This window comes from Schistocerca nitens, chromosome 2 (assembly GCF_023898315.1).
Source record: "Schistocerca nitens isolate TAMUIC-IGC-003100 chromosome 2, iqSchNite1.1, whole genome shotgun sequence".
In the NCBI taxonomy this organism is placed as follows: domain Eukaryota; kingdom Metazoa; phylum Arthropoda; class Insecta; order Orthoptera; family Acrididae; genus Schistocerca; species Schistocerca nitens.
This window is the reverse complement of record NC_064615.1, coordinates 433817117-433836382: the sequence shown is the minus strand read 5'-3', so window position 1 is coordinate 433836382 and position 19266 is coordinate 433817117. Positions and strand designations below refer to the sequence as shown.

Genomic DNA, 19266 nt, shown 5'->3' with positions numbered 1-19266 from the left:
TAGCTCAAGCTGCCACAGATAGTGTGTCATTATTCCATTTGCATGGTGGTGTGCATTTTCTACCTGTCCTTGCAAAATTTTTTTATGATTCCAGCAGATGTTTGACACTGCAGGCGAACAGTTACAACTCCTTGATGAACGTTGATATGGCCGTTGTTTAGTATGTGCTGTTTGCAGTATGGCAATGTATGTATTTAGTTCTGCTAACTGAGACTGCAGGAATCAGCACTGCAGTGTTCCCTGAGGGATACATTTCTGCAATCTTAGCCACTGTTTGTGACAATGCATTCAGCAGGTAACGTCGACAACCAGGTATTACGAAACACATCATCACTGGCTGTGTCCATAGATGCCATAGGGGCTGCGATGGAAGTCGATCTCCTAATCCTTCCACCCGTAGAAGTTTCTCAAGCCTCTTTACTTCCAAGTGAGACATGTGTGTAATAAGAGTATTCTGTGTAGCAGGATACTGTTTCACTTCTGGCGGTGTCACGAGAGTATCTTGCACCTCGGTGACCACATCTTCCATTAGTGATGTAACCACTTACCTACACTTTGTTTCATCTTATGAAATGTGCACTAAAATGGACTGGCTCTCTAGCTGTGCAAAGCACAGTACTGGTCTGCTGCCGGAAAGATGGTGGCGTCATCGTGACGCTCTGTCACCCTGCTACTCTGTACTGGCTCAGTAATAGCTGTTGAAGCATTCATTTGCAAGCGTGTTCTGACGCAACACAGAACATATAAGCCAGCACGGTAGTACTAACATGTTCGTATCAGGTTGGGGATACTAAATATATGGTAGTCTGCTCAAATAAAGATTTATTCCAAATTTGTATTAATAAAGAGGTGTGTGCTATTTTAGTGCTAGTTATATTAGTGAATAAGAAGCAAGGGGTTATCAGAGAAAAAGTAACAGAAAAGTAGACACCCAGAATATTTATGTACTTTGCACCACTGTGTATGTGCTTTCACACAAGTAGCACGAGTCATTACAGTTTCAGATAGGTTATACAATTCTAAGATAGATTTATAAATCCTGTTTAAAATTGCAAAACATTTCCAAGAGTCATTATGCATTCTGACCATAATTTATCAGTTATAAAATGCAAAATAAAGTGGAAGAAAATGCAAAAAGGTAGGAAACCAAGAAGATGGGGCCTCAATAAATTGAAACTACGAATAGATTGTTGAGAGTTTTGAAGTATGGAACAGGGAAACGGAATGCAATAGAAGAGGAATGGGTGACTTTGAGAGAAAATGTTGTGAAGGAAGCAAAGCAAAAATAATGTTCAGCAGAAATACATGCATAAAATGAGATATTAAATTTTAAGTGATTAAAGAATAAAATGTAAAAGTAACGCTAAACGAAGAAAGCAAAAGGGACGACAAATGTGTAAAAAATAAGATTCAGTGTAAGTATAGAGTGGGGAAGCAACAATGCTTACTGAGGAAATGCACTTTACTCTCTGTTTCCCTTGTTTCAGTCTGCTCTTACAGATAGTAAGGTTTGAACACTTTTAGCACAGACATGCCACTTCAACACACAGCTTATTTTGTAAAAGGGAAAGGCTGGTATTTGGTTCTTGACAACTGAATATGGCTTCGTTTGTATCTTTCATGTTTTGTTTTTGTAATATATTGCAATATGATGTGTGTGTTTAAGATTGTTCACTGCTTGAAATGTAATTGTTATTTATGTGGTAATATGGTGATGGAGATTTTGCATTTTGCTTTGTAGATGCTCATGTAGATAAATCGTTAAATAGTTTCGAACACTAATTGTAATTTCTTTCTGTTTCTTCTGTTATATTGCCTTGATTTAATCTTTATTCTTTTGTTATGCATATTAATATTGCTTTATTGATCTTTTGTGAACCCATTTATGCTTCAAATTTTGTAATAGGATGCAGTTGGAGAGTGTGGAGGAGGAGAAAGAGATTGACAGGGAGGAATATATATATTTTTTTTCCTTTATTGCAAAAATATATTAGAAAAGCTGGTATTTATATCTTATTGGGTGTAGCATCCCAGCAGTTTTTGTCTTCTTAATTTAATGGAGAATGTATATGGATTGTATTTTGTACTGTGATAATATTTCGCTTTAATTTTTTATAATTCCCACTTTCTGAAAATGTCATTTCATCAGCTTACATCAGACACATCCATATGTAATTAATCTTCTGAAGAAAGTGTCCAGCAATAGCTGCTGTGAAAACATTGGATTAAGCAAGTAAATTGACAAAACTGATCCATTGATAGTGCTGAATGTATAATTGCTGTTATATTTATAACTAGGCCTTTTCTGCTTCTGAGAACATGATTCATTTCATTGCTTTACATTATTATGATGTATTGATCTGTTGATACAGTTATTGTCATTCAGACTTTATGGCAACAAATTAATGTTTTTAAACTATCTAAAAATGCTTGTAATAAATTAGCTGGCAGGTCATCACATATCTCATTATTTGGCTTATCCAATTTTAAGAATAGCGCAGATTTCCCATGCAGCTTGGATTGTGGAAAGAGAGGAAACATGTACCATAGTAATTTCTTTGGATACATGGAATGGGATTGCTGTGAAAATTACAATAATGTAGTACAACAAAAAATACATTTTTGGTTACCACTTTTAATTCTGACTGCTAGTTCTCAGATCAGAGCCAGTCTTGCACACAGAAATTGTAGTAACTAATTTTAATGCACCAAAGAATATATTTCTTCTAATTTATACCTCGTATGTTAATAAATTTGATTACTGTGATTTGCTTGATTGTTTCATCTTTTGCTGTCTCTACTCTACAATTGTGAACTGATACTATAGTGACCCAAAAGCGGGGAGCTACAAGATGTGTACACCTGTCATCCTGCTACTTTGGGTGAACATTGTCACTAAGCAACACCCAGAAACCCATGAATCATCACCCGAACAAACTACCAGTAGTAGCTTTTTCAAAATAAAATCGTCCTACTGTTAACTGATCAAAATTATTGCTAACATAATTGTTTCAAGCCACACTTGTATATGCATTATTCTGATGTCATATGTGGTGCCATTTGCAATGTAACTTACATGCACAAATTTTTATCCTCACAAGGTGTACGTGTATTCTGTACAGGTTACCTCTGAAAGAGGGCATCTTACTATAGCTTAGGAACATTTTCAGTCTTCTTTATGTATCTGTCAACGACTCAATGCCTCGACCGCTCAGTGCCTCATTTATACAGAGGGCCTTCTATTATTCACCATTATCGAATGCTGTGTTGTAGAATAGTAGTCCACAATCATCTTTTAATTAAGCGCAGTCATGTCACATGCCTCCGATTGAAAATTTAACCATTGCTGTGGCTGATTTTTAAACAGTGGTGGGGAGTCGAGGAAATTCCCTTAAATCAGTTCTGTAACAGTAGATGACTTCTTTTTACTACACTGAGGATATTCAATGGAACTGTGGAAATAATAATAATAATAATAATAACAACAATTTTTTTTTTTTTTGACAGGCTGTTCAGTTCATCGCACTCTTTAGGCGCAAGTGCAAGCAGTAAAATTTTGTCGTCAGTTAAGTCTAGTGTTGAGTCTTGCAGGGCTACTGTGCATGTCACAGCAACATGAGTTGCTTTCTCTAGCTCGTGTGTCCAAATACATGATAAATGTCTTTACTTCAGTTTTTAGTTTCTTTGTGATGCACTGAAACAAACAAGATAGTGTTAGCTAATGTAAACTCCAGGTACGAATATCAACAATGTAGGAAAAGACAGATTGGTACTTACCGTAAAGAAGACACACAAAGTTGCAGACAGGCACAATTACGATATACATACGACTGCCAGCTCCAGCATCTAGGGCTGGAATGCAACATCGTATGGGATGCAAGCAGCAATCTGGAGGCTGTGGGGAAGAGGAAGGGGAAGGAGAAGGGGAAGGGATAATAGTGTACGGGAGGGGGGAGAGATGAATGCTTCATGGTGAAGTGTGCAGGGACTAGACTGCCAATTGGCACAGCATCAGGAGATTGTAGGGAAGGGAGGTGTGGAAAAAAGGAGAGGAGCGGGAAAAGACTGATGGATGCATTGGCAGAGGGTGGCAAATAAACAGGCTGGGAGATAAGAATGGAGAGGAGATAATAGGGCAGAGGTGGTGGAAACTGTTGGGGGAGGGTGTGGGGATGGTATGTTACCGTAGGTTGAAGCCAGGATAATTGTGGGAGTGGAAAATGTGTTGTAAGGATAACTCCTATCTACACAGTTCAGAAAAGCTGGTGGTAGAGGGAAGGATCCAGATAGCCATTGAAATCAAGTGTGTTACGTTCAGCAGCATGCTGTGCCACAGAGTGGTCTACTTTGCTCTTGGCCACAGTTTGGCAGTGACCGTTCGTCCTGGTGGACAGCTAGTAGGTAGTCATACCAATATAATAAGCTTTGCAATGATAGCAACAGAGCTGGTAAATGACATAGCTGCTTACATAGGTGGCCCGGGCCCTGGTGGGGTAGAAGAAACCTGTGATAGGAGTGGAATAGGAAGTGCTGGTTGGGTGGATTCGGCATGTTTTGCACCTGCGTCTTCCACAGTGATATGTTCCTTGTGGCAAGGAGTTGGGGTTAGGATTGGGAGAGGGAGCGGTGTAGGGATGGACTAGGATGATACGGAGGTTGGGTAGTGACGGAACACCACTTTAGGAGGGGCGGGAAGTATTTTGGATAGAATGTCCCTCATTTCAGGGCACGATGATAGGTAATCAAAGCCCTGACAAAGGATGTGGTTCACTTGTTCCACTCCAGCGTGATACTGGGTGACGAAAGGGACACTCCTGTTTGGCTGGTTCTTGGGGGTGGTGGGAGGATTGGGGGTGTGAGGGTAAATACACTCCTGGAAATGGAAAAAAGAACACATTGACACCGGTGTGTCAGACCCACCATACTTGCTCCGGACACTGCGAGAGGGCTGTACAAGCAATGATCACACGCACGGCACAGCGGACACACCAGGAACCGCGGTGTTGGCCGTCGAATGGCGCTAGCTGCGCAGCATTTGTGCACCGCCGCCGTCAGTGTCAGCCAGTTTGCCGTGGCATACGGAGCTCCATCGCAGTCTTTAACACTGGTAACATGCCGCGACAGCGTGGACGTGAACCGTATGTGCAGTTGACGGACTTTGAGCGAGGGCGTATAGTGGGCATGCGGGAGGCCGGGTGGACGTACCGCCGAATTGCTCAACACGTGGGGCGTGAGGTCTCCACAGTACATCGATGTTGTCGCCAGTGGTCGGCGGAAGGTGCACGTGCCCGTCGACCTGGGACCGGACCGCAGTGACGCACGGATGCACGCCAAGACCGTAGGATCCTACGCAGTGCCGTAGGGGACCGCACCGCCACTTCCCAGCAAATTAGGGACACTGTTGCTCCTGGGGTATCGGCGAGGACCATTTGCAACCGTCTCCATGAAGCTGGGCTGCGGTCCCGCACACCGTTAGGCCGTCTTCCGCTCACGCCCCAACATCGTGCAGCCCGCCTCCAGTGGTGTCGCGACAGGCGTGAATGGAGGGACGAATGGAGACGTGTCGTCTTCAGCGATGAGAGTCGCTTCTGCCTTGGTGCCAATGATGGTCGTATGCGTGTTTGGCGCCGTGCAGGTGAGCGCCACAATCAGGACTGCATACGACCGAGGCACACAGGGCCAACACCCGGCATCATGGTGTGGGGAGCGATCTCCTACACTGGCCGTACACCACTGGTGATCGTCGAGGGGACACTGAATAGTGCACGGTACATCCAAACCGTCATCGAACCCATCGTTCTACCATTCCTAGACTGGCAAGGGAACTTGCTGTTCCAACAGGACAATGCACGTCCGCATGTATCCCGTGCCACCCAACGTGCTCTAGAAGGTGTAAGTCAACTACCCTGGCCAGCAAGATCTCCGGATCTGTCCCCCATTGAGCATGTTTGGGACTGGATGAAGCGTCGTCTCACGCGGTCTGCACGTCCAGCACGAACGCTGGTCCAACTGAGGCGCCAGGTGGAAATGGCATGGCAAGCCGTTCCACAGGACTACATCCAGCATCTCTACGATCGTCTCCATGGGAGAATAGCAGCCTGCATTGCTGCGAAAGGTGGATATACACTGTACTAGTGCCGACATTGTGCATGCTCTGTTGCCTGTGTCTATGTGCCTGTGGTTCTGTCAGTGTGATCATGTGATGTATCTGACCCCAGGAATGTGTCAATAAAGTTTCCCCTTCCTGGGACAATGAATTCACGGTGTTCTTATTTCAATTTCCAGGAGTGTAGCATGGGAGATCTGTTTGTGGAATAGGTTTTGAGAATAGTGCCTGTCGATGATGGCCTTGGTGAGACTGTCAGCTGAGCAAGGGAGTTTTAGAAACAGCAGATATGCTGTCCCCAGGTAGTCAGGCTATATGGGAGGGATTTTTTGGTGCAAAAGGGGTGACAGCTGCCAAAATGCAGACACCCAATCTCTGTTCCTGCACAACCTCAACACATTCTCTCCTATCTGCTTCACGTGATCCTCCTCAACCCAGCATGCTACATTTCTCAATGTAGACCACCTCCTCTTTGCTGGCTCCATCCACACGTCTGCTCACATTAAAGCCACCAATCATCAACAGTGCCTGCATTTTGACAGCTGTCATCTGTTTCACCCAAAAAATCCCTCCCATATAGCTAGGCTACCCAGGGATGGCATACCTGCCGGTGACAAAAACTCCCTTGCTTAGTATGCTGAGGGTCTCACCAAGGTCTTCATAGACAGGCACTATCCTCCAGACCTAAATCACAAACAGATCTTCCATGCCATTTCCCCCTCACGGCCCCAATCCCCCCACCACTCCCAAGAACCAGCCACAAAGGAGTATCTACTTCATCACCCACTATCATCTCGAAATCGAACAATTGAACCACGTTCTTTGACAGGGCTTTGATTATCTATCATCATGCCCTGAAAAGAGGGACATCCTACCCAAGCTACTGCCCACCCCCTCCTAAAGTGATGTTCCATCGCCCACCCAACCTCCACAACATCCTAGTCAATCCCTGCCTCACTTGCAGTCCCAACCCCATGTCACAAGGATCATATTCATGTGGGAGACCCAGGTGCAAAACCTGCCCAATTCACCCACCCAGCACTTCCTATTCCAGTCCTGTCAAAGATCTGTCCTACCCGATCAGATGCTGTGCCGCTTGTGAAAGCAGCCATGTCATTTAACAGCTATGCTGCTATCGTTGAAAAGCTTTTTATATTGGTATGACTACCAACCAACAGTCCACCAGGATGAACGCTACCTTCAAAATGTGGCCAAGAGCAAAGTAGTCAATCCCTTGACACACCATGCTGCTGAATGTAACACACTTTATTTCAATGGCTGCTTCACTACCTGAGCCATCTGGACCTTTCCCTCCACCACCAGCTTTTCTGAACTGTGCAGATAGGAGTTATCCTTACAAAACGTTCTCCACTCCTGTAATTATCCTAGCTTCAGCCTACGGTAACATACTGTTCCCACCCCCTCCACCCAACAGTTTCCACCCCCCTCTGTCCTTCCCATTCTCATCTCCCACCCTGTTTATTTGCAGCCCTCTGCCAATGCATCCGCTCGTCTTTCCCTGCTCATCTCGTTTTTTGTTCCTTTTTCCCCTCCTCCCTGTCCCACAACCTCGTGACACTGTGCCTGTTCATAGTCTAGTCCCTGCACACACAAACAGACAGTGTTCATCTCTCTCCACACCCGTGCACTACTATCCCTTCCCCTTCCCCATCCCCTCCAGATTGCTGCTTGCATTCCTTGTGATGCTGCATTCCAGCCCAAGATCCTTGAGCTGGTGGTTGTCTGTGCACAAGAAGTGCTTATGTGCGCACTTGTGTGTGTGTGTGTGTGTGTGTGTGTGTGTGTGTGTGTGTGTTACTGATAAAGACTGTGGCTGAAATCTGTATGTGAGTGTCTTTTAATTAGGCCTGTCATCAACTTTGTGTCTCATCTTTATGGTAAGTAGCAATCTGTCTTTTCCTACATTGTTGATAAACAAGATACTGTCTTGTAAATAAATTATACACAACTGCAACCAGTCACTTTTTTCATTAATAATGCTTTATTACATTAACCGGTTTTCGAACCCTTTCAGGTTCATCTTCAGATGATTTCGGGAGAATCCGGGAAGCTACATCATTATTGGTAGTAGCATAATGCTGGGTGCTGGTTTGCGACAGTATAGGCGGCTTTTTTCGTATCTGTCTGCATCCATTTTGAAGTCCAGAACACTTTCACACAAACTATATTAGTTCACACTTTAACAGTGACACTTCACCAGCATCCAGCATGCGCTTTACAACAGTTGTAAAGCGCATGCTGGATGCTGGTGAAGTGTCACTGTTAAAGTGTGAACTAATATAGTTTGTGTGAAAGTGTTCTGGACTTCAAAATGGATGCAGACAGATACGAAAAAAGCCGCCTATACTGTCGCAAACCAGCACCCAGCATTATGCTACTACCAATAATGATGTAGCTTCCCGGATTCTCCCGAAATCATCTGAAGATGAACCTGAAAGGGTTCGAAAACCGGTTAATGTAATAAAGCATTATTAATGAAAAAAGTGACTGGTTGCAGTTGTGTATAATTTATTTACGTTAATATACAGTCACGGTTCTAAAATATCCGTAATGGATAAGCATAAGATACTGTCTTATTTGTGCCTGTTGGTGACAGGTCCTCATGCCACAGAAAGCAGGCTACAGTCACACATACAGCACCTGTGCTGAGTGGAGATGCTCTGCAGCTTCAAAAAGCCCCAGAAAGAACCCATCAGGAAGGCAATACTTCTCAGACTTATGACATCATCTAGTAAAATGTTTGACAAAAACATTTCAGGCTAATTATATTGTCACTTTCCTCCCTGCGATGTTGTCGAAATTGCTAAACTGTGCAGATAATTACTAGGGTCTGAGATCTGAGATTTATTTTGTCTCTTCCTCTGATTTTTTCCTTTTTTGGTGTCAAATTGTCATCAGAACTATAACTATCAGGCATCTCGTTGGAAGTGTCATGTACATCTTCAAGAGATTTGTGTATGTGAAGAGGTCTCTTAAGTCCTTAAGGGGGTATTCATTGAGAAAATGAACGTATAGAATATAGTGTCATATGCTGTAGTGCTTATTCTGTTGCATTACGAAGAAAATAATTATGTATTAAAGTCAATCTTACTACCTGAGTCATTGTTTTTAAAGTCAGTCTTACCATGTAAGTTTGTGTTAACATTTTCCTCCAAGTTGTATCCTTTTTGCAAACAAAACCCATATATTTCTCCCTCTTCCTCTCCCCCCCCCCTTATCCCCCCCCTCCCTGCCCCTCTCCCCCACAATAGTTGGTATAGACTCCTGTTGTACATTTTTATCGCAGGGTATAGTGTGCCAAGTCCAGACAGAAATATATACCACACTAATTTCACCTGACTGTTCTCATCACTGCAGTGGAAAGTGAATCGCTAGCATTATGACTTAACAAACAGTACCGTGCTCAGTGCCTGAATACATGATCTTAAAGCAAGTGTTACTGTTTCATATCTCTTGACAGACTGGGAATTGTCCTCAGATCTTTATGACTAACTCAGTTTGACCACTCTTGGATATCACTTAGTGTATACAGCAGACACAGATATAAGACAATTGTAATCAGGGCTTTAATTGGAAAATTATAACATCTGCTATTCACCTAATTTTTCGAAATTTCCCCCTTTTTTGGGGGGGGGGGCAGCTTTCTCTGATGATCACCTCCCATTTGCCATCTGGATTTCACATATAGCGATTGGCGAAAACCAGAAAAAAGGAAGTCCATTTACATTGATGAAGATCAAATTGGCTAAATGATCCACCAAAATGGTACTACTTAAAAAGGAGTTACAATCTCATTTATGGAGCTAGGCAGGGGTTCACACTCAGGTGTTCATATAGCAATAATGTTTGAAGGCACAAAGCAATGGCAATAGAACCTGATGCTTCCTTTTAGTATTTCTGTTTTTCTTGTAGTCCCTGAAAGCTCTTGTAACTCCCCTATTGTTTGTAGATATGAACTATATTTTCTTCTCCATATATTAAATCTAGCTTCTTGGGCCATCCAAATGGACTTAACACTTTTAGATGCAGGTGAGGTTATTATAGTTACTACTATTTTGCAAATTTTGATTTATGCCACTGTAAAAAGACTACTTAGTTAACAGTTGTGGTTCTAAATTGTTGATAAGGTTCCCGTAAAACTGTCATACATGAAAGATTTGTATTTTATTGGAGCTTGACAGAGGCACAGACTTGAATTTACGTAATTTAGTCATATTGTTAGCAACTGTGTCATAATGGCCATAATTTTGCTGCAATAATTGAAACGCTCTAACAGTTCTTTTTATCCATTTACATTATGTTGGCAGTCTCATTTCCCTCTTTTGAAGATCACATGAGAGACCAGCTAATTCTATCAATGCATCCAACGTTATTCCTAAATTTTCCACAAACTCTGTACTTTGTAAATATTTCTGTAAACCACAATATTTGGCTCTTTCTTTCTGATCTCTTGTAACGTCATTCTCATCCAAATCAAAATGGGAATATAAACTCTCAAAGTTTTCCCGTACAGTTTGTAGAGATATTTTAGTTGATGAAATCCACCAAATTGTGAAAATTTTGATCAATATCCAACATTAGTTGCCCCAAAGCTTTTGCATTGGTGTTTAGTTCCTTTTGTTTTTTAGCAGATTGATTGTATATAGCATACAGTTTTTTCTACGAATACCTGAAAGCAATTTATTCCATTGATTTCTCTGATGGAATCATTAATAGCTACCTATAGTCTGTTGCTGCTGAAGTGCAAGGTAAATAATTTTTTTTATATTGTGCTCATCAATGTTGAGGCACCATCCCAGGAAAACATATCAGACATTCTTTTAAACAGTCTACATTCAGTCTAAATAAGTTGAGCTTTTTAAGAAAGGCAGTAATACTCTCTAGTTCAGTCAGGTCTAGAAACATAATTTGACAACTGTCACTATCCTTCCCAGAAAATTTTAAACACACAACTAGTGCCTACATTTTGCGTAGTGTGATAGGTTTATCTCTTAATGTACTTATTTTCTGTCTGTTGTCTATAATATGTATCACAATCAATTCTCATATACTTTTAGCAACATGACTTGTGAGATTCGTGCAAGAGAAATTTGTTGAAGGATTCTTCCCATATTAAACCTGTTAAGATATTGGAGATCTGTCTCAGCTGGTTTATCAGCATAAGGTCTCTGATATTTTGCAATTTTGTAAGATGTTCTAAAAAACACGAGCAGTGGTGTCAACTTCTTTTTGTTGCATTGTTGTCTACTATTTCTGAGGCAGATATGTATGATGTACTTAATTTATATTCACAAATTTTTCCTCAAACTCTTTTGTTGGTGTGTGTGTGTGTGTGTGTGTGTGTGTGTGTGTGTGTGTGTGTGTGTGTGTGTTTTTTTTTTTTTTTTCCCATTCCTGCAAAATGTGATTCCCTGAGTCTTGTTAGGAATAAAATTTGCTTCTGAATGTATATTACATCATAACCTACCTTTGTTAATAATTATCCATAAGTTCTCAGTATTAAAATAATTCCACTGATCTGAGGTCCAACAAGGAGACAAAAGAGTGGTATCATTGAGTGAACCTGTTACACAGTTTATTGCACAACGTTTAGAGGTACATACTGCACATTCCACTGTGGCAGGTCTTCTCATTTCACTTTTGGCACAGTCACTGTCTTTATTCAAAATATTTGCAGTATTACTTTCACATTTACCAGTTTCATGACATTTAGTTGTTTTAACCACTTTTTTTCTTCTTACTTCATGAGAAAATACACAACATCTGATACCTAACAAGTCGCAGTACCTGCTGCTATAGCAACTTAGAATCCGTCTCAAACATAACCTAATTCTAGATATAATGTCTTGTTATATAAAACATAGATTAAATCTTTGTGTCAATTCTAAGCAGTAAACTATTGTACTGACTGTTACCAATTAACATTTAATCATGAAAACTCCAGTTTGGAGTATCAACAATATTAGGGAAAGGAAAAATTGCTACTCACTCAAAAGGTGACACAGATTGCAGACAGGCAGAACGAAAAGACTGTTATGTGTTTAACTTTTGGCCAAAACCTTCTTCAGAAAAGGAAATACACACAAATTCATAAAAGCAAGCACATATGATCGCCATCTCTGACAGCTCGGACTGGAATGCAACTGTGTCGTTGAGAAGCAGTCTGGATTGGGACAAGTAAAGGGGAAGGATAGCAGGGTGAGAGAAGAGTGCTGTCTAGTGGAGCATGCATGGACTAGATGGAGGCATGAGAGGGCTAAACAGCCATGTCATATACCAGCTCTACTACAATCATTGCACATCTTATTAAATTGATACGAAAACCTACCAGCTGTCCACCGGGATGAATGGGCCATTGGCAAACTGTGGCCAAGAGCATGCTTGAACATCCTGTGGCACAACATGTGCTGAACATAACATGCTTGATTTCAATAGCTGCTTCACAACCTTGGCCATCTGGATCCTCCCCTCCCCACCACCAGCTTTTCTGAACTGCATAGATGCAAGTTATCCTTACAACACATTAACCACTCCCAAAATTATCCCAGCCTTAGCCTATAGCAACCTATTGTCCCCACACCCTCCACCCAACAGTTTCTGCCCCCTCTGTCCTATCATTTTCTCCCTGTTCATGTCTCCACACCCTCATTGTGTGACCCCCATATGCCAACACACCTGCCAATGCACCTTCCCCACTCCTTTCCTTTTCCACTCCCCATTTCCTGCCCCTGCCCCCTCCATATCCCTTCCCCACAACCTCCCGATGCAACACCTGGCAGTCTTCCCATACCTCCGTCTAGGCTCTGCACGCTACACTAGACAGCACTCTTCTCTCTCCCCACCTGTATCCTGCTATCCCTCCACCTCCCCTGTCCTAATCCAGATTTCCACTCAACATGACAGTCTGAGCTGCCAGAGATGGCAGTCATGTTTTCTTGAGGTGTGTGTGTGTGTGTGTGTGTGTGTGTGTGTGTGTGTGTGTGTGTGTGTGTGTCACCCATTATTAGGTGTATCATGTGAGATTATTTTCTGTTATCTGATTCTGTAAATTTATAGAATTTTTAAGGACTTATAGGATTGCTGTCTGTACCACCATAGATTTGCGGGTCTCAGGACTTCTGATATTCTTGGGCAATTCTATAACTAATGGTATGCAGTGTTGGTGGGTACTTGCCTGGCTACATCCAAGATCATAAGCCAGAAAATTGTAGCAAAATGCAGGAAGACATGCAGGGGATCAACTATTGGTGGAGGGTTGGTAGTTGACTCTGATAATAAATAAATGCAATGTATTGCACATAAGCAAGCAGGAAGACTCATTATGAATGTTTAATATTGGTTATCAGACTGGAACCCATGCCAGGTACAGTTAACAGATATAGAGAAGATCCAGAGAAGAGTGGCACATTTTATCATGGGTTCATACAGTACCCATAAGAACAGCATAGAAATGCCATCAAACTATAGTGTTACAGTCTTCAAGGTAGGCATTGTGCATCATGTAAAGGTATTACTCTTAAATTTCTGAGATTGTAAAAGCCAAGAATAGAAAACATAAACTGGGCATTACTGTTGTCAACAGTAAGTACCTTGAGTGAATGGTGTACATTTGTTACCAAAAAAGACAAACAGCACATACTCTCTACACTTGTATTGTTGTGCCATTATTTTCAGTGCAATACAGAAACAAAGATAAAGAGGAGTAAGAAATGAAATGCGATTACTCTGTAATGAGTCAGAGGAGACCAAGTGTCCCTTATTCTAAATTGCGCAGAAAATATCCTTGAACAATCTGTAAAATTTTGTTGGTGGAGTTTGGTTTCATGTTGTAAATAAAACAGCTCATCTATATGGATGTAAGTAGGTAGGCATGCACATCATTTTATAACAACATTTGAGTATTCAGAGACATGAGTATAAATGGCAGAATAATGCAGCAGTTTAAAGGAATTCTTTTCAATTTATTATATCTACTTTGAAATTACGTGCTAAACTGTTTGGTGGCATAGCTCTGCCCACCCAACCTGAAACATATTTTCATATATTTTAAGCCTTTTTTAGTCATATATCTGTTAGTGTATCAAATAGCTTCTGCAATTAAACTTCATCGGAGGTAGATTCATCTTCAATTAGTTATTCTCAGTGATAAATGTAATCGTACTCAGAATGGGCATCTGAGGTATTTTAATATTTCCTGTTTATTAACAATAATGTGAAATAGGCTAGATTGATACTTTCTACATAGAGCAAGTGTTGAGTGGCATGCAGGCCCTTTGAATGAAGATTGTTATGAATTATAAGCTATCAGATAGAATTCTTCCTTGGTGCACATGTGACCACTGTTATTTCCAGATGTTAAGGCCCAATGCCAGACCTCAGCATCTGGAGATAGCAGTGGCCGTGTGTGTGTGTGTGTGTGTGTGTGTGTGTGTGTGTTGTTTTTTTTTTTTTTTTGAAGGAGTCTGTGCATTAGCTTATAACATCTAACAGTCTTCTTTCTTCATCTGTTGAATGGTGTCTCCCCTATGTGGTGTGTAGCTGTGTATCCTATTTCAGACTGTTGTTACTCCATCTCAGATTTTCCAATATTAAATTTTGTTACTACATGTTATTTACTCCCTCCCTAGTCTTATATTGCTGTTGTCATATATTTAATGATAATTAACTTTCATTATTTCGTATATGCTGTTTGTGCTGATGTTATTAAAAGTTTTGGTGAATATTAAATATGTGTTTTGTACTGTCATGATGTAACCAAATTATACCTTATGCATATTGTTGCTGTTTACTTTGCTTCTTGTTTTGTTTTAATATAATTAGTGCATTGTTTTCCCCATTACTTCACCCTAATACTGTGTCAACCATATTGTTGTCATTCATTTATAATGTAAGGTTACAACACGCATTAATAATGGAAAGCCTGTATAATAATGCAAGAAATCCCCCCTAAAAAAAAATGTCAGACTTCTGTTTATTGAATATGAGTTATTTTATATATAGGATATTATGTTCCAAATTGTAATTGACATGAATGCAAATATGTATATAGTTTTTAAAAAATATGTGTATGCCCTCAGGTGGGAGTTCTCGGCGCGGCAGACAGTCTCAGGTGCAGTCACCGGTTCCCCCTGTGTCTTCACAACCTCAACAACCACCACAACAACCACCACCAACGCAACCACCACCTCATGCTCCAGTGCTCTCAGTTGTACCACCACCTGTTGTGCCACCAATGGTGCCTGAAGAGACACCAAGTACAATTACTACGTCACCAGCTGCTCCAATACTTGATAAGAAACCTGCTACAGATGTGAGTATTAGTTTAATTATCATTAATAACTGTTTATATTTAGTTTAGTTAACACTTCACATTTTGCTGATAGACTGGTGTGTTAAAGCTTACTATCACACATTCTAAGAACTTGTGTTTAAAAGTTTGCAAGAGGCATGTTTTGTATTTAATAGAGGAGCATATGGGAGTGTACAAATGTTGACACTGTGTGAATTCCAGTTAGTGTGAGGTGGCAGAAGGGCCACTATTCTGTCTCCCATTATCTTTGTACATCTTCCCTGCAGAGGTGAAGTAATTGCCTGTCATTATGATATTCATTAAGATAATGAGGTTACAGACGTGCTTTCAGATGCCCACTGGCTCGAGAAATGTTCAGTACTTTACAGGGCATAAACATTTAAAATAGTGTTTCAGACCAAGAGTTTATCGATTGTGAATAGCAAGCTTTATGAGATGGGAGCCGGCCAGGTAGAGTTAAGGGAATAACTGCCACCTGCAATTTATAACTGAAGGCTTAGAGCTATTGTTTCAGAATCAGCAACACTAGGACTATCTTGTATATGGGGATACCCTTATGTAGGAAAGCATTCTCCTGACAGGTTGCAAGTTATTTGGTGTGAGCCAGACACACAGAGCTTTGAGATAGGCCATGTGCATCCTCCTTTTACATCAAAATTTTCAGACCATGAGACACAGTTGTTGAAACATGGACTGCATGGTATGTTGTATGGATGTGATAAAAGCAAAAATCCTGTAGGATGACTCAGGTCTGTATATTCTAGGACAGTACATAGACAAGTTCTGTGGACTTCAACCTGCCATTTGAGGTGATGACAGATTTACATTTTTGTGGTTTTGAGATGTGTTGATTATGGTGCTAGAGGTTTCCAGTTATTTTACAGATTCTGTTTGTTATTGGAGATAAAGACATGTCAAACAGTTGGAAAGAGCCCTCTTCTCTCTACCATATACACCAGGTTTTTGTGGGTTTGAGATGTGTGTATTATGGTGCTGAAGGTTTCCAGGTCATTTTACAGATTCTGTTTGAGATTGGAGATAGAAGACTAATGTCAGATGGTTGAAAAGAGCCCTCTACCATATACACTAGTTAAATATGCACTATGCCAGTCGAATCTTCACCCACAGTTATCATGCATAGAATGGGTAGCATACACCTCTTTAGGCTTATGTTCAAAGTTTACAAATACAAAGTAGTTCAGCTGAATATCTGAATCTGTGATGGAGACCTGGAGCAGCTTGAGATTTTTTATTTAGCTTTTAGTGTCTGTTAATAAATTGATTTATTTGAATCCAATCTATTGTTATATGCTGCACCCCCCCCCCCCCCCTCTCTCTCTCTCTCTCTCTCTCTCTCTCTCTCTCTCTCTCTGACACACACACACACACACACACACACACACACACACACACACACACATGGACTCCAAAAGACCCTTAGCACTTTATCTTCGATACTGCGAAACAAATATCTTCTACTGCAAGTTCCTTGCTTTCCATGTTTTGGGAAGAGGTAGTATGGCCCAAGATAAGAAAAAATTGTATAGTAAACATGGGCTCTAAAGCTCATAGCTCTTAAGCTATACTTTTCAGAGCCCATGTTTGCTAGGCTTTTTTGCTTCGACTGAGCTTTCCTGTCATATTCCTGGATATTGTTCAGATTAGATTAGATTTACTTCCATTCCAATTGATCTGTATTGAGGTGGTCCTCCAGGATGTAGAACATGTCAGAAAATTGTTATTGAATTTCAATAACATTGTAAAATATTACTCTTCTCTCCCTGTGGATGATGAATCACCATTTATTGTAGGTTCTAGAGAACAGCTGCTTTCAGATATGGGTTCAGTAGTTCCACCACTTACATTAGTGGTAGCAGCAATGCACAGTACTTTCCTACACTGAAGTAAGCTGGTTAATGTGTTCTTAGACATCATTAAAGCAAAAGACAGAATCTGAAAATGAAATAACCTCTAACAATAGCCTATAACAATTCCTGTAAATGTTCACCAAAGTGGATACAGTCATTGGGTGTTCAATAGATGAGTTACAAGCACTCCTAGTTTATAATAAAAGTAACGAAATTTTGGAAGTAATGGTGGATGGTGAAATATTGTATCCCGGCTAAGTCACAAGTTGAAAATATGGTCACTATTTTTTATTTACTTAAATTTGCCATATTTCGTGACAGTACCTTTTCCGTTAGACGTTTGCAAGGCGATGTTAGTCTTGGCTTCAGTTGTCTAAGTATGATTCGACAATGCATCTTTGTCGGCTGCAGAAAAGACGTGGTTCAACGTGTTTGCCTCATTTTGGTGTTTCAAATACCATTTCTTCAAATGTAGTTTCTTTTTTTTTATGGTTAATACAAAAAAATAGTAACATAATTCAAAATTATTTATGACGGCGACCTTCACATTGTTCTTCCATCAACACACACCAAGAGTTAGCTGCCGACTGACTATAGTCAAAGACGACTCCAGCGTTAAAGATATTTTACACAACACACAAGCTTCCACTTGTAATCAGTCTCTTTGCTATTCTTCGATACATTTACTAATAGTAATCAATATGATTTCACTCTCAAAAACATAAGTAAATTAACATATAATAAGGCAAATTACAATAAATTCTGACAAAAAGTATAAAAAAAAAACATTTACAATTTGGTATCGACAAATACAGTAAAAAAAATAACATCTCCCAGATCCATTACAATGGTGAAGATAATGCAGTTCAAAGTATGAATAAACAAAAAAACCCTAGAGATTTTTTTCCATATAATGGTTGAAGATGGAGGAAAAATAAAGCAAAAGGAAGTTGAACAATTGTTTACATAATATCGCTCATGGTAGACAACTTCCCAAAACTAGTACAGAGTATTTATTCTGCTTTCCACAAAGGGAGACAGGCAAGGCATAAGAAACTATAGATCTGCCAGCCTCCTGTCCGAAATGTAAAATACATTCATGAAAATTATCATCAGCTATATAGAAGACAGATTTTCATGAGACAAATAAGCAAACTGACATTAGAAATGGATACAACATACTGGCCCATTTACAGGTCGTGAACACAATTACAGAACAGAGTAATGAGTGTTAATTACAACTATGTCTGAGATTCATACAGGGATATGATCCTTCAGCATCAACACAGCACTGCCAGCGTGTCTTCCACTGTTGGTACCCCTTCTGGAAGGCCTCGGGCGTCATGCTGTCAAGGGCTCTCGTCAAAGCCTGTTGGATGGCATTGATGGAGTCAAATTGCTTCCCTTTTAGGCCTGTCTTGAGTCGGGGGAAGAGGAAAAAGTCACTTGGAGACAAGTTGGGGCTGTAGGGTGGCTGCAGCAGTGTTTTTACGTTGAACTTGACCAAAACTTCAGCGGCGGCACGCGGTGTGTGAGCGGGTGCGTTGTCGTGGCAGAGAATCCAATCGCCCTGGATTGCCGGGCGAACGCGCGAACTCAGTCCCTCAAGCGACAGAGCACTCCAGCATAAAAGTCACCTGTGACACTCTGTCCACGAGCAACATACTCCTTGTGAATCACTCCTTTACCATTCAAAAAAAAGAGAGAGAGAGAGAGAGAGAGAGAGAGAGAGAGAGAGAGAGAGAGAGAAGAAAAGAAAAGAGAAAGAGAGAGAGAAAAGAAAAGAAAAGAGAAAGAGAGAGAGAGAAAAGAAAAGAAAAGAGAGAGAGAAAAGAAAAGAAAAGAAAAGAGAGAGAGAGAAAAGAAAAGAGAGAGAGAGAGAGAAAAGAGAGAGAGAGAGAAATAAAATCAGCATGCACGTCACACACAACTTGCTCATGCGAGCTTTCTTTGGCTTCGGT

General features: G+C 40.7%; 1 protein-coding gene across 3 annotated transcripts in view; it reads left to right on the top strand.

The window, feature by feature from the left end:
* Positions 1-19266, top strand: part of LOC126236301 (zinc finger protein ubi-d4) — a 223512-nt gene that overhangs the window by 145674 nt on the left and 58572 nt on the right. For all 3 annotated transcript variants that reach the window (XM_049945499.1, XM_049945498.1, XM_049945497.1), the window contains one exon: positions 15205-15437. In XM_049945499.1, coding sequence (XP_049801456.1) covers positions 15205-15437 — 233 coding nt within the window. The remainder of the gene's footprint in view (positions 1-15204; positions 15438-19266) is intronic.